Source organism: Rana temporaria, chromosome 4 (genome assembly GCF_905171775.1).
Source record: "Rana temporaria chromosome 4, aRanTem1.1, whole genome shotgun sequence".
NCBI classification, from domain to species: Eukaryota; Metazoa; Chordata; class Amphibia; order Anura; family Ranidae; genus Rana; species Rana temporaria.
Genome location: NC_053492.1, coordinates 329,743,071 through 329,759,046, shown reverse-complemented (window position 1 = coordinate 329,759,046; position 15,976 = coordinate 329,743,071). Strand labels below are relative to the sequence as shown.

The 15,976-nt window shown below is 43.6% G+C and overlaps 1 protein-coding gene across 1 annotated transcript in view; it reads left to right on the top strand.

The window, feature by feature from the left end:
* CAPN9 (calpain 9) overlaps positions 1-15,976 on the top strand; it is a 1,050,568-nt gene that overhangs the window by 324,270 nt on the left and 710,322 nt on the right. Inside the window, exon 6 of the mRNA XM_040350717.1 lies at positions 8,749-8,832. Coding sequence (XP_040206651.1) covers positions 8,749-8,832 — 84 coding nt within the window. The remainder of the gene's footprint in view (positions 1-8,748; positions 8,833-15,976) is intronic.

Below are 15,976 nucleotides of genomic sequence, written 5' to 3'. Positions count from 1 at the left end.
GGCGAGGAGGAGGGTCAAGACGCTCTCTACTTTGCAGATAGAGAAAGGAGCTGTGTGTTAGTGGGCATTCTGACTATCCTGCTTGTCCCCTCCCCACTCAAGTGGATTTCTCCACACCAGGGAGAAAGCCTTGCATTACTGTGTATAGTTACAGACAGAAGAACAGGAAGTGAGGATTTCTCATAAGAAATAGGGACATTTAAAAGCAAAATCGAAGGATGAGGTAAGTGAAGGAAGACTGCACTAAGGTAAAGGATGCTATTTAGGGATTTTTTTTTTTTACCTTTACAACCCCTTTAAGTACTATTAAAGGCCAAGTCTTGGCTTTATCGGTCTTATTTCAAAGACCACTTGCTACTCATTCTTTATTCCGGGGCTTTATACAAAGGGTAACGTGGCTTAATCCGACCGTCAAACCTCCCTTGAATCCTTGGGACTTAAACTTAGTTTTGTCTGTGTTACAAAAACAGCCATTTGAACCAATACAACATATTTCTCTTGTCGTTCTGACAAGGAAGTTGGTATTTTTGGTTGCTATATCCTCAGCAAGGAGGGTTTCAGAGTTGGCTGCTCTTTCTTGTAAAGAGCTGTATTTAATTTTTCATGAGGACAGAGTGGTACTACGCCCTCGTCCAGGCTTTTTGCCTAAAGTAATTTCAGGTTTTCACCTGAACCAAGATATTGTCCTGCCATAGTTTTTTCCAAAACCATGTTCCAGGGAAGAAAAGTCACTACATCGTCTTGATGTAGTGAGAGCAGTGAAAATCTATTTAAAGAAAAATTCTCAGGTTCGTAAGACTGATGTCTTATTTATTTTACCGGAGGGTCCTAAGAAGGGTCAGGCAGCGTTGAAATCCACTGTTGCCAAGTGGATTTGGCAAGTGATAATTCTAACTTATGGTTTAAGGGGCAAGATTCCCCCGTTTCAAGTTAAGGCGCATTCTACCAGGTCGGTTAGTGCTTCTTGGGCAGTGCGTCATCAGGCCTCCATGGCTCAGATCTGCAAGGCCACAACTTGGTCTTCAGTGCATACATTGACAAAATGTTATTAGGTGGATGTAAGGAGGTATGAGGATTTCACCTTCGGGTGCAGTGTGCTGCAAGCAGCAGTATAGATCCTCAAGTCTGGGTGTACCCTGCGGGTTGTTTCTCCCACCCCTCAAGTGGCATTGCTATGGGACGTCCCATTAAGTAAATACTTAAGGCTCTGTGTCCCATGATGTACGATAAATAAAATAGGATTTTTTTTACAGCTTACCTGTAAAATTCTATTCTTGGAGTACATCATGGGACACAGAGGTCCCTCCCCTCTTTTGGGATTTAGACATATTGCTTTGCTACAAAAACTGATGTGCTCCTGTAAGGAGGAGGGGTTATATAGGGAGTAAACTTCCTTAATTAGGGTTTACCAGTGTCAAAACTGAAGGTGGCCTATTGCCCATTAAGTAAATACTTAAGGCCCTGTGTCCCATGATGAACTCCAAGAAAAGGATTTTACAGGTAAGCTGTAACAAAAATCCTATTATTCCCTTGTGTCTTGCAATCTTTCATGAGCAAAACTTCAGCAGGTTTAAGGTTAGGTTTCTCAGTGTGCCACTTTTTCCATACTTGTAGAGTAGATAGATATTGTTCCCTCCACCGAATCCAGAAGGTATTGGCAAGGGTTTGTACTTGTCTCCATTGACGTTTGTAAAGGTCTTTCTCACAAAACTCTACAGCTGGAGCACCGGCAAGACTAGTCTTTTGTGTGAGTAACATGGCAAGTGTGAGGACCACTGGGACTTCAGAGTCACTTGAAATTGATGTCAAAGGTCTGGCGTTAATGATAGCTGTAACCTCTGCCATAAATGTCACTAAACATTTGTGGGTAAGCCTTGCAGTCCCTACTTGCAGGAAGATAGAGTCAAGAATTCTCCGGGCTATGCCTATCGTTCTCTCCCAAACACCTCCCATGTGAGAAGAGTGAGGTGGGTTGAAGATCCACGTGCAGTCTTGTTTACTCAAGTATCTTTCTACACTGAGAACGTTAGAAGGAATTTGAAGTTCTTTTACTGCTCCTACAAATTTAGACCCTCTGTCAGAGCGAATGAGTTTCACTGGGCCTCTGACTGCAATTAGTTCAGCTAGCTCTGTAGCCAATACTGCAGCACAAAGTTCCAGCCTGGGTATGGTGTGTTCGGGAAGTGGTGCAAGTTTTGCTTTCCCCATTACAAACCCTATGTGGCATTGTCTTTTAGTGACTATGGTTCAGGACTGCCGAGGACCCCTAGAAAATCCTCTTCCTCTGCTCCTTCCTCTGCCTCTTCCCCACTGCCACCATTACCATGGGGAGGCATTTGCTGTGCCCCTCCTTGGTAATGGGCACTTACTGGTTTTTCCTTTGCTATATCAAAACATCCCGCAGCATCCTTTTCTATTAGGGCTGTTACTGATTACAATTTTCGTGTTCGATTAATCGTTTTTTTTTATTGATTAATCGACTAATTTTGATTATAACGCACATACAGATCCAACTACTTTCAGCTGATCTCCTTGCAGGCTGATTCCCAGTGCAGCTTCCAACCACTGGAAAAATAGATGGCAGGATACAAAAAACGCACGAAGGCAGCGCTCCATGGGAATAGCATTAAAACTTTTATAGTCTTCAAGTAGGTAACAAAATAAATATTGCACTAGAGATTAAATCAATATAGCTACATAAACTGTAAAAATGGTGCTAGTAATACCAAACGGTAGCAAAAGCAGTCATAAAAACATGTAGCTAAGTATGATACTGGTATAAAAAATGTGTACAACGATACCACTGCTGAATCCAGATGAGGAGGGGTTAACATCAGTCTGTCGGCATGTAGATGTCCCGTGAAGGGAACTATCACAACTCCCAGTGGATGGCTGTAGAATCCCAGGTTGATAGAGGGAAGTGATAGAGGGAAGTGTAACAGCCCTTGCGTGTGGCAGATAGTAAGGTCCCGCCGGCATGCAGATATGACAGATGGACATGGCAAGCCCCGTCGGTGTCTGTGATCTCCGACGGAACTCCCTGAAGACCCGGAAGCCGGCAGAGAGGTAAGTACCGATCAAAAAAATAAAAGAAGGGAAGACGCTTATGGGAGCAGTATAGAGGAGCAATACACGGTCAGGAGATACCGGGGAGGGGAGAGGAGAGGGACGTAGTGGAATGGGAGGAGAGGGGGGATCCTTTGGGAAGGTTTTTTTTGTTTTAGTTTTTTTGTTTTTTCCCCTTTTCCTTTTCTCATTTTTTTGTGTAGGGTTTTGTTTGTTAGTCTACGACTTGGTTGTAGTTATTGGGTTAAGTATGGATTTTGTAGATTTGTCTTGCTATTTACTGGACGGAGGTGGTAACTTAGGAGGGGGGATAGACATAAAGGAATAGACTGAGATAGTACAGTTGCAATAAAAAGTATGTGAACCCTATTGGTTTTATGATATGGATTTCTGCACAAATTGGTCATAAAATGTGATCTGATCTTCATCTAAGTCGCAACAATAGACAATCACAGTCTGCTTAAACTAATAACACACAAACAATTTAATGTTACCATGTTTTTATTGAACACACCATGTAAACATTCACAGTGCAGGTGGAAAAAGTATATGAACAACTAGACTAATGACATCTCCAAGAGTTAATTGGACTCCTGTTGGCTGACACCTCACTCCAATCAATGAGATGAGATGGGAGGTGTTGGTTACAGCTGCTCTGCCCTATAAAAAACACACACCAGTTCTGGGTTTGCTTTTCACAACAAGCATTGCCTGATGTGAATGATGCCTCGCACAAAAGAACTCTCAGAAGACCTACTATTAAGTATTGTTGACTTGCATAAAGCTGGAAAGGGTTATAAAAGTATCTCCAAAAGCCTTGCTGTTTATCAGTTAATGGTAAGACAAATTGTCTATAAATGGAGAAAGTTCAGCACTGCTGCTACTCTCCCCAAGAGTGGCCACCCTGTAAGGATGACTGCAAGAGCACAGCACAGACTGCTCAATGAGGTGAAGAAGAATCCTAGAGTGTCAGCTAAAGACTTACAAAAGTCTCTGGCATATGCTGACATCCCTGTTAGCGAATCTACGATACGTAAAACACTAAACAAGAATGGATTTCACAAGAGGATACCACAGAGGAAGCCACTGCTGTCAAAAAAAAACATTGCTGCACGTTTACAGTTTGCACAAGAGCACCTAGATGTTCCACAGCAGTACAATGGCTTAACCACTTGCTTACTGGGCATATATACCCCCTTCCTGCCCAGGTGAAATTTCAGCTTTCAGCACGGTCACGCTTTGAATGACAATTGCGCGGTCGTGCGACGTGGCTCCCAAACAAAATTGACGTCCTTTTTTCCACACAAATAGCGCTTTCTTTTGATCGTATTTGATCACCTCTGCGGTTTTTGGCCCAGATTCACAGGAAACTGCGGCGACGTAACGTATCGTAGATACGTTACACCGCCGCAAGTTTTCATCGCAAGTGCCTGATTCACCAAGAATTTGCATGAAAATTTACGGCGGTGGCCTCCGGCGTAAGCCTGCGTAATTCAAAGGGGCGTGTGCCATTTAAATTAGGCGCGCTCCCGCGCCGGACCTACTGCGCATGCTCCGCTTTGAAATTCCCGCCGTGCTTTGCGCGAAGTGACGTAATTTTTTCGAACGGCGACGTGCGTAGCGTACTTTCGTATTCCCGGACGTCTTGCGCAAGAACAAAAAAATGTTTTAATTTCGACGCGGGAACGACGGCCATACTTTATACAGCACATACGTGGGCTGTGTAAAGTAAGGGCACCGAAAACGACGACTAACTTTGCGACGGGAAACTAGACTAGCAGCGACGTAGCGAACGCGAAAAAACGTTGTGGATCGACCGTAACTACTAATTTGCATACCCGACGCTGGTTTACGACGCGAACTCCCCCCAGCGGCGGCCGAGGTATTGCATCCTAAGATCCGACAGTGGAAAACAATTACACCTGTCGGATCTAAGGGCTATCTATGCGTAACTGATTCTATGAATCAGTCGCATAAATACTCTGAGAGATACGACGGCGTTTCAGAGAAACGCCGTCGTATCTCTTTTGTGAATCTGGGCCTTTATTTTTTGCACTATAAACAAAAATAGAGTGACAAATTTGAAAAAAAAAATTGTTTACTTTTCGCTATAATAAATATCCATAAAAAAAAAAAAGTTTAGTCCTATACGTATTCTTCTACATATTTTTGGTAAAAATAAAAATTGCAATAAGCGTATAGTGATTGGTTTGCGCAAATATTATAGCGTCTACAAAACAGGGGATAGAATTATGCAGCTGCTGCCGTTACCGAGATATTCAGCTTTAAAAATAGGACGTATATATACAGTGGGCTGTCGTTAAGTGGTTTTAAACACCTCACCCCGATTGAGATGCTGTGGCATGACCATTTGGGGTGGAGTTCCCCTTAAAATCCACACCAGACCTGAAGGGTCTGGAATGGATATTTGGGGGGAACCCCACGTCATTTTTTTTAAAATTGACGGTGGGGTTCCCCTTAATATCCATACCAAACCTGAAGGGCCTGGTAATTGAATTTAGGGGGAACCCCACGCAATTTTTTTATTTTTTTATGAATGAATCCTCTCTGAAATTGCTGGGAGCCGACAATTCATTATAGCCGCAAGTCTGGTTTTAAATGACTTTTTTCTTTCACAAATTACACTTTGTGCAGTGACAGTTCTAAGTACTGGAAACATGCGCTATTTCACATGCTAACTTTACACCCCCCCTAGGTACGAAATTTAAAGGAATATTTCACTTTTATTGTTTCACTTTTAGCATTATTAAATTCACTGCTCCCGAAAAAACTGAAATTTTTAAAACTTTTTTTTTGCATTGATACATGTCCCCTGGGGCAGGACCCAGGTCCCCAAACACTTTTTAGGACAATAACTTGCATATTAGCCTTTAAAATTAGCACTTTAGATTTCAAATGTTCGAGTCCCATAGACTTTAACGGGGTTCTAAATTTCACACGAACATTTGGTGTGTTCGCAAGTTCTTGTCAGGAACGTTACTTACCGAGGCCGAGATGCTGAGGGCGGCTCACCTTTGCGACCCTGTGCAGACCACTCCCTGGAGTTAGAACAGAGGAGGGACGGCACAAGGAGGCACCTGTGCCGGGAACTGGTAGGCAGACTTGGTGCAGCTGACGAAAACAGGGCAGGTGCAGAGGACTGGAGACAGTCGTTGATCAGGCAGGAACAGGCAGGTAAGTCCAGAAGGGATCAACAGGAAACAAAGGCAAATCCGGGTCACAGGCCCTGGGTCAGGAGTTGGAGAGATCAGAGGAAGTCCGTGAGAGCAAGCCAAGGTCAAGGGGCAGGAGACAACAGCAAATCCGATAAGCAGGCAGGGGTCAAGTGTAGGAGATGGCAGAGAATCGTCAAGGTCCAATCCGGGTCAAGCAGGTCTGGGTATACAGGTTTCCAAGGTTCTCTCACAGGGTAAAGCTGACAACGAACCAGCAATTAGCAAGGAGGAAGGGGCTGGCTTAAATAGGCCGCACTGGTCACTGATTGGTCCGCAGAAGTACAGGTTCAGAACTAGGCTCCAACGGACAGTAAGCAAAGTAATACTTGAGCAGTGGCTCAAAGGCAAAGAGCTGGACTTATAACGGATAGATCCCAGGTTCAATTCCACCCAGAGCCAACTGGGGAAATGTGACCGTAAAGGGCAGTGCCCTGACAGTTCTGGTGCGAACCGAACAGGGGGGTGTTCGGCTCATCCCTAGTTGTGAAACATAATGTTATGCTGAGTAAATTGATATCCAACACGTCACGCTTAAAAGTTGCGCCCGCTCATGGAATGGTCGACAAACTCTTACCCTTAAAAATCTCCATAGGCGACGTTTAGAAAATTCTACAGGTTGCATGTTTTGAGTTAGAGGACTAGAAATATTGCGGGGCGCTGCTCACGTATGTGTTCGCTTCTGCACGTGAGCTCGGCGCGATGGGGCTTTTTTTTTTTTTTAACCACTTAACCCCCGGACCATATTGCTGGTCAAAGACCAGAGCACTTTTTGCGATTCGGCACTACGTTGTTTTAACCGACAATTGCGCGGTCGTGCAACATGGCTCCCAAACAAAATTGCCGTCCTTTTTTTCCCCACAAATAGAGCTTTCTTTTGGTGGTATTTGATCACCTCTGTGGATTTTAGTTTTTGCGCTATAAACAAAAATAGAGCGACAATTTTGAAAAAAATAAATATTTTTTACTTTTTGCTATAATCAATATATCCCCCAAAAATATATAAAAAAAACTATTTTTTTCCTCAGTTTAGGCCCATACGTATTCTTCTACATATTTTTTGTATAAAAAAAGTCACAATAAACATTTATTGATTGGTTTGCGCAAAAGTTATAGCGTTTACAAAATAGGGGGTAGTTTTATGGCATTTTTTATTAATATTTTTTTTTACTAGTAATGGCGGCGATCAGCGATTTTTTTCGGTACTGCGACATTATGGTGGACACTTCGGACACTTTTGACACATTTTTGGGACTATTGGCATTTTTATAGCGATCAGTGCTATAAAAATGCATTGGATTACTATAGAAATGCCACTGGCAGGGAAGGGGTTAACACTAGGGGACGGGGAAGGGGTTAAGTATGTTCCCTGGGTGTGTTCTAACTGTAGGGGGGGTGGACTCACTAGGGGAAATGACTGATCACTGTTCATACATTGTATTAACAGACGGTCAGGCATTTCTTCCCCTGACAGGACCGGGAGCTGTGTGTTTACACACACAGCTCCCGGTCCTCGCTCTGTAACGAGCGATCGTGGGTGCCCAGTGGTGATTGCACCCGCCGGGCACTCGCGTCGGGATCAGGGACGAACCCGACTCGCGTCGGGATCAGGGATGGCGGTGAGTACGCGCCCCTAGTGCCCGCTTCGCGAGGTGACGTAGAGCTACGTGCTCTCACGCAGGGGAGCCGACCTGCCGCCGTATAACTGCGCCGGCTGGTCGGCAAGTAGTTAATATTATTTTTTATTTTACCTTTTATTTTTACACTGCTCTTTTAAAAAAAAAATGGATCACTTTTATTCCTATTACAAGGAATGTGAACATCCCTTTTAATAGAAAAAAAAACATGACAGGATCTCTTAAATATGAGATCTGGGATCAAAAAGACCTCAGATCTCATATTTACACTAACACGCAACAAAAAATAAATACAATTTAATGTCATTTAAAAAAAAATATGTCCCTTTGAGAACATTGGGCGTAAGTGACGTTTTGACGGGTGGGGGCCATCTTCCCCTCACTTGTCTCCATGTCAGGCCAGGAGAAGGACCCGATCGCCTCTGCCGCTGCTAACTGCTCCGGTAATTGGCTGAGGGCATCGGAGAGCGGAGGGAGGGGCCCTCTCCCGCCACCGATAAAAGTGAACTTGCGGCAAATCTTCCTGAGAGACCACTTTTATCTTGAAGCAGACCACCCACTCATTTGACTCATTTTGACTTTATATGATACATAGGGGAGCTGGAATTTAGAGGAAAAAAATAGGTGAACTTATCCTTTAAGTTTGATAAAATTTCGCCCTTATGCCTGGTTATTCTAAATAAGTTTTGGTGTTTGTGTTCTGACTTTAAAACCGTTCTATATTAATAAAAACGCTCTATATTAATACCTAAATTATTTTATTTATATATTGTTTCTCTGAATCACATTTTTTTTCTCTGCTTGTTTTATAGATCACAAGTTCTGCTGAAACAGAAGCAAAAACACCCCAGGGACTTGTAAAAGGTCATGCTTACTCAATAACTGGCTTAGATGTGGTATGTAGTGTATATTTATTTATTTATGTGTACATATAACAATAATTAAAACAAACATATGTGGCTCTTAACCACTTCAATACCGTGCACATTTTTAGGTTTTAGCGCTGTAAAAATTTTTAATGACAATTGCACGGTCATGCAACACTGTATCCAAATGAAATTTAAAAAAAAAAATTCACACAAATAGAGCAGTGTATATACTATACGGCCTGCCCTATATTCGCTGCAGAGAAATTGGGCCTTATGTGTTGGTGGTGCCAGAACACTGTAAGACCTCACAGTTAAGCCCTGTACACACGATGGGATATCTGATGGAATCTAATCCGATGGATTTTTTCGTCTGATACCCGGTGAAGCTGACTTTCATCAGTCTAGGCAAGACACCATCAGTCAAAAATCCGATCGTGTAACACTACGCGGTGACATACAACACTACGACGAGCCAAAAAAAATGAAGTTCAATGCTTCCGAGCATGCGTCGACTTGATTCTGAGCATGTGTGGATTTTTGTCCGATGGACTTCCACACAGACAATCGGATTTTTCTTTAGTTTTTTTATCCATAGGAAAAATGTAAAACATGTTCTATTTTTTTACACCGATGGAAATAAAACCGATGGGGCCCACACACGATCGGTTTGTCTGATGAAAACAGTCCATCGGTCAGTTTTCAGCCGCCAAACCGATCGTGTGTACAGGGCTTTACTCTTGTTGGGCGCAGGAATGGGCCCTGCTATGAAATATTATATTACAAATTGTAATTACATGCCCCATGTTAAACAATGGCAGAAAAGTTGGGCCTTTGGAATGGGCCCTGCTGTTAAATATTATATCAAAAATTGTAATTGCATGTCCCTGTTGAACAGCAGGAATGCTATCTGGATAAAGGGGGCCTTGAGAGGAAGGGAAGTCCTCCTCTTCCTCTCCCTGTTCTGCCTCAAGTGCCCTGTCCATGAGTCCATGAAGCATGTGCTCCAGCAAGAAGACTAGAGGGACAGTGTCACTGATGCATGCATTGTCGCTGCTTACTATCCTTGTGGCCTTCTCAAATGGTGACAGGATAGTGCATATATCCTTGATCAATAGCCACTGGCGTGACAAAAAGAAGCCAAGCTCCTCTGTCTTGGTGCCATACTCGCACAGCTACTCATTGATGGCCCTCTGCTGTGTGTGCAGCCGCTGCAGCATTGCCAATATTGAGTTGCAACCGTAGGCATGTCGCAAATGAGGCGGCTGGTGGGCAGGTTGCATTCCCTTTGAATGTCAGCCAGCCGAGCACTGGCCTTGTATGACCGGCAGAAATTACCACAGACTTTTATAGCCTGCCTCAGGAGATCTTGTAAGCCTGGGCACCTGGTCAAGAACCGCTGCACCACCAATTTCAAGAGGTGTGCCAAACATGGAACATGGGTCAAATGTCCCTATCGGAGGGTGGAGAGAAGGTTGGTGCCATTGTCGCATACAACCTTCCTGGCTACAGCTGGTGTGGCATCAACCACCTCTGAGCCTGCCCCTGCAAAGCTGACAGAATCTCTGCCCCAGTGTAGCTCCTGTCCCCTAGGCAGACCAACGCATGGCATCTTTTAGCCTGACTGCTTGCGTAGCCCCTTGAACGGTTACGGAGCACTGCTGGCTCAGAGGACAAATCTGCACATGAGGCCATAGAGGAAGAAGAAGAAGAGGAGGTGGTGGAGGAGAGAGCTGTGGCAGAAGAGAGTTGCGGCAGAATCACCACTAGCATTTTGGAGGCATGGTGGTGGAACAAGCTCCAAAAATACTAAACCCTGTGCTACATCTTTCCCACCTGCCAGCAGAGTTAGCCAGTGCTCCGTGAAGGAAAGGTAACGTCCCTGCACATGCCTGCTGGACCATGATTCAGCAGTAATATGAACCTTACTGCTGACCGTCCTGTCCAACAAGGCCAAAACATTACCCTCCACATTCCGGTAGAGAGCTGGAATGACCTTTCGTGAAATGAAATGGCATTTTGGAACATTCCACTGAGGTTCAGCACATTTCACGAAAAGGGAGGGGGGGGGGGGGTTTGAGGTCTACCAGCTGAAAAGTGTATTAGAAACTATACACAACAAATGCACTGTATATATAGGCTACACTGAATGCAGATAGTATATAGTTATATATATATATATATATATATATACACTAGACTGTGTGTGTGTGTGTGTGTGCGTGTGTGTATATATATATATATTATTCCACCGCCTGAAGTGTATTAGAAATTGTACACACTGTATTAGATACTGTGTACACCGCCTGCACTTTATTCGAAACTGTAAAACTGCTGTACTGTATTGTATACTGTGTACACCACCAGAAGTGTAGTAGAAACTGAACACACTATATTATATACTGTGTACACCACATGCACTGTATTGGAAACAGTAAAACGTTGCACTGTATTGTATATTGTATACACCACCAGAAGTGTAGTGTAAACGACACACACTGTATTAGATTCTGTGTACACCACGTGCACTGTATTAGAAACTGTACAATGGCTGCACTGTATTGTATACTGGGTACACCTCCAGAAGTGTAGTAGAATCTGTACACAATGTATTAGATACTGTGTACACTGTATAAAGCAGGGGTGCCCAAACTTTTGAAGAGCGAGCGTCACTGAAGCGACTTGGTAACCGGTCGCATGCCAAAATGAGTGCGATGGGCAGATGACAGGTCTGTGTCCAGGCAGCCTATGCTGAATGGACACGGACATAGCCCACGCTACTCTATTGGCCCTCCAATTCAATCTGCCCAGACGGAATGGGACGGATCTCCTTCTGTTTTTTCTTGTTTGTTTTTTGGCGGATCGGATCGGAGGTAAGCGGGGGTATATGGACATAGAGGTGAATGGAGGGTTTTATTGGATCCTAAGGTTGCTTTAACACTGATGCACCACATGCACCCGTGGCTTCCCTGCAGGTTAAAATGAAGATATTTGCCAGCACACCATGGAACGACATGAATAGCATCCAAACTGATAATTTATAGCATGATCACAACACAAGGAGAGTGCAAGGTTTCCGAGTCACGCAGGAGCCCTTCGTCAGACATGTGATACATGTGGGGTAACAGTGAAAATAATTTAAATACTGTATTTATCGCGGTATAACGCGCTCCCGCGTATACCGTGCACCCCCAAAGTTGACCCGAATCCTGTGGAAATTTTTTTTTTTTGTACTTACAGTTTTGGTGTCTTGCGCGGCGTCCATCGGCGGCCTCATCGGGTCCGGCGTTCGTCTGCGGCTTCGGGTGTCCTCTTCGGCGGGTCCGGCATCCTTCTGCGGCTTCGGGTGTCCTTCTGCGGCGGGTCCGGTGTCCTCTTCGGCGGGTCTGGTGTCCTCTCCGGCGGGTCTGGCGTCCTTCTGCGGCGTCCTCCCCGCTCATTTCCCGCGCCGAGTTTGAATACTGCGCTGACATATACAGAGCGCAGTACACTCGTGTATTGTCGGCAATGCTCGGCTACCCGCGCTGACGTCCTGTACGTCCAGGACGTGAGCGCGGAAGGTGCCGAGACTGCCCGACTATACCCGAGTGTACTGCGCTCGGTATATGTCGGCGCAGTATTCAAAACTCAGCGCGGGAAAGCGATTTTCAGGGCAAAAAAGTGTGCGGTATACGCCGATAAATACGGTAACCATCAACCAAACAGAAAAAAAAATGTAAAAAGAAAAAACAAGAAAAAGCCAAAGCTCCTCCCACCCCCAGACTGGTATGACGTCACAAATCACGCCAAAACAGCTCAAATAATTTAAATGCATTGGCACAATATCACAGATTTGAGAAAAAAACATATATTAAAAGAAGGGTTTAGCAAAATGACATGTTGATAATGCCTTTGTAGTACCTTTTTTATTATTGTAATGGCGTGTGTCCCCAATCACTGTGGGGACGTACCAACTGCTAGCCCCCCAGCAGCTGGTCCACTGATTGGCTGCCGAGGGGAAACACCCAAAACACCTTGACCTGACTGCTGCCACCCTTGGCCTGGGGTGGTAACGGCACCCAAGACAACAATAGTGGTCACTCACAGTACAGCCATTGCTGGAACAGAGGCCCAAAATTTGGAAAAACATATAGTCTGAGTCAACTAACTCTCAATAGGAGAGGTAACTGTCAGCGCAGATACAAAGTACATATATGGGTAGGAGTATGGTGATTAGTCCATTGGAAATAGTAGTAACAGGCAGTTCAATGGTTAAAAATGCAGGTGATGTGGCTGTTCAATGGCGGCTGCTGTCCTCAGAGAGCTGACTCTGTGGTAAACATAAAAGGGGTAGAGAAAGGAAGCGCCACCTAAGTGCAGTATTAAAGAGGTTCTTTTAATGACACATTGTAAAAAACACACTTACAAGAAGGTAAGGAAAGAAGGCTCATCTGTAACATCCTGTAGTCCTCGTCCCGGATCCATGGGCTGCTTTAGAAGTGAAGAAAGCAGATTGTGTGGAGTCTTCAGGCCTGTCCTGTGGCCTTCAGGATGTAGTCTGTTCCAGCCTCACAGGTCACGTGATTACTTCCCAGGAACACTTCCGGGAGGAGGGTCAAACAGGGAGAACAAAGGCTGATTGGGCTACGCGCTCGGAGCCACTGCTCCTTCTATTGGCCTGATGGTGAGCTATAGAGGCTGGTGCTTTTATGCTTATGTCGGTGCAGTGGGACTACAGGTCCCAGCGTGGCCCAAGATAGCAGCAAACTAACAAATAAATATGATGGCATAAGTAGAAAAGCTGGATAAAATACTATAAAAGACGTGTAAAAAACAAACAAAAAAAAACACATGTATATAAAAACTGGGGTGTATAAGAACCAGGATAATTAAACATATGTATGTCATAAAACTATAGAGAATATACACATATATATATATATACATATACACAATATATAAAACATGGGGCCAACAGAGAATATATGTAAAATGAACATTATATATATATATATATATATATATATATATATATATATATATATATATATATATATATATATAAACATTAAGTATATATTAAAAATGCAAAAAATAAATAGATAAAATAGAAAAAGAATAAAAACATGTTTGTATGGATTATTAGAAGGGACCTATTCAAGAATATATATATATATATATATATATATTTTTATAACACATGGGGAGGATGCTCAGAAGCCTACAGCACCTGGTATTCCCAGGCGGTCTCCCATCCAGGTACTAACCAGAGCTGACCCTGCTAAGCTTTCGAGATCAGGTGCTTTCAGGGTGATGTAGCCATGGGTGATCACGTACCCAATTAATACATGATTAAGATCAGCTAAAAAACGGACAAAATATCACTATAATTGGGTAACACCAAAGGATTATAAAATATAGGCAAAATTAGTTAAAAGAAGAAATGCTAAAACCGTAGTTGTAATTATTACAGCTAATTATTATGATACTTACTATGGTAGCAAATCGGACAGAGGAACTCAGTACAGGTAAGGGACATGGGGTAATTATATATATATACACATAAACAATACACTACGCTGTGCAAGGGATACACATAGTGGGTGTGCATACACATATGCATGCACGTGTACACATATAGGTATGCATCTAAATGTGTAGAAGAGGCGCGATAGATGCACACTTACATACACAAAATACACACATTAGCATATAAGGGAAGGAAGGAGGGTAAGACATATCTTCACAAAATAAAAATTGAGTTCACAACAATGTGTGAACCTCAATCTCCTCGTTCAACCCCCCAGGGGCAAGAGTGCCCAGGGAATATATCCAATAAGTTTCTTGCTGACACAGGCGTTTGTACCGTTCAGCGGCAGTGTAGATGGCAGGGATGGACTCAACCACCCACACCTTGAGACCAGCTGTAGATTGGTCATGGTGGGTGAGGAAGTGCTTAGGAACACTGTGGTGGTCACGGCCCTTTTCGATAAACCGCCTGTGCTCGCCGAAACGCGCCCTAAGTGCCCTAATTGTCCTGCCGACATAAAAGAGCCCGCATGGACAGGTGAGGCAGTACACAACAAACTCTGTAGAACAATTATAAAATTCCTTAAGGGTATAACTTTTCCCTTTAACGGAAAAAGTTTTTTGACCATGGTGTATAAATTGACAAGTCAAACAGAGTGTTTTTTTACACTGGTACATCCCTCTAAGGGGTATGAGTACTAGTCGTGATGAGATGGGTTGGACTAACTTATTTTTACTTTTACTGGGTGCGATTTTGCTCTTTATATTTCTACATTTTCTGTATGCAACTTTGGGTTTTGTTTCAATGGTAGTTATCAAATGAGGGTCCTCAACTAGAAGTGTGCCGCTAAAATCTTTTCCATGTTTTTGTACTTGTCATGGAACTGTGTAATAAAACGTGTGGGAGGCTTAGTAACAGGTGGTGGAATTCGTGGGCCTGTAGTTGGGTTGCGATAATTGTTAAAAGCATTGCTAATAAGTGCGTTGGGATAACCTTTCTCTAAAAACTTCTGGGAGAGCAATTGGCCATGGGCCTCAAAATCGGAATCTTTGGTGCAATTCCTACGTAGGCGACAGAACTGACTGCGGGGGATGTTATTAACCCATCTAGGATGGTGACAACGCTTGTAATGAATGAATGGGTTCCCTGCTGTAGGTTTGTTGAAGTTGTTTGCATAGATAGTACCTTTCTCGTGGCAAAGTTCAAGGTCTAAGAATGCTAGGGTATGTGGGTCGGCCACGTGGGTAAAAGATAGGCCCAAAGTGTTTAAATTGCAATATTGCACAAAGCCAGCGATATCATCAGCTGTGCCATCCCAGATGATCACTATGTCGTCAATATATCGACCATAGTACACCACCTGGGCGGCAAAGGGGTGGTCAGCTGCAAGGTACATGCTCTCCCAAAACCCCATTGTGAGGTTGGCATAGCTGGGGGCAAAGTTTGCCCCCATAGCTGTGCCATGGACTTGTAGATAATGTGTTCCATCTGACTCAAAGTAGTTATGTTTTAAACAGAACATTAGGGATTCTAGTATAAAATTTATTTGTCTGGAATTAATTAGGGGATCTTTGGCCAAAAAATGTTCGGCGGCCCTCAAGCCTATCTCATGGGGAATTGATGTGTATAAAGATGACACATCAAGAGAAAGCCACCAATAGTTGT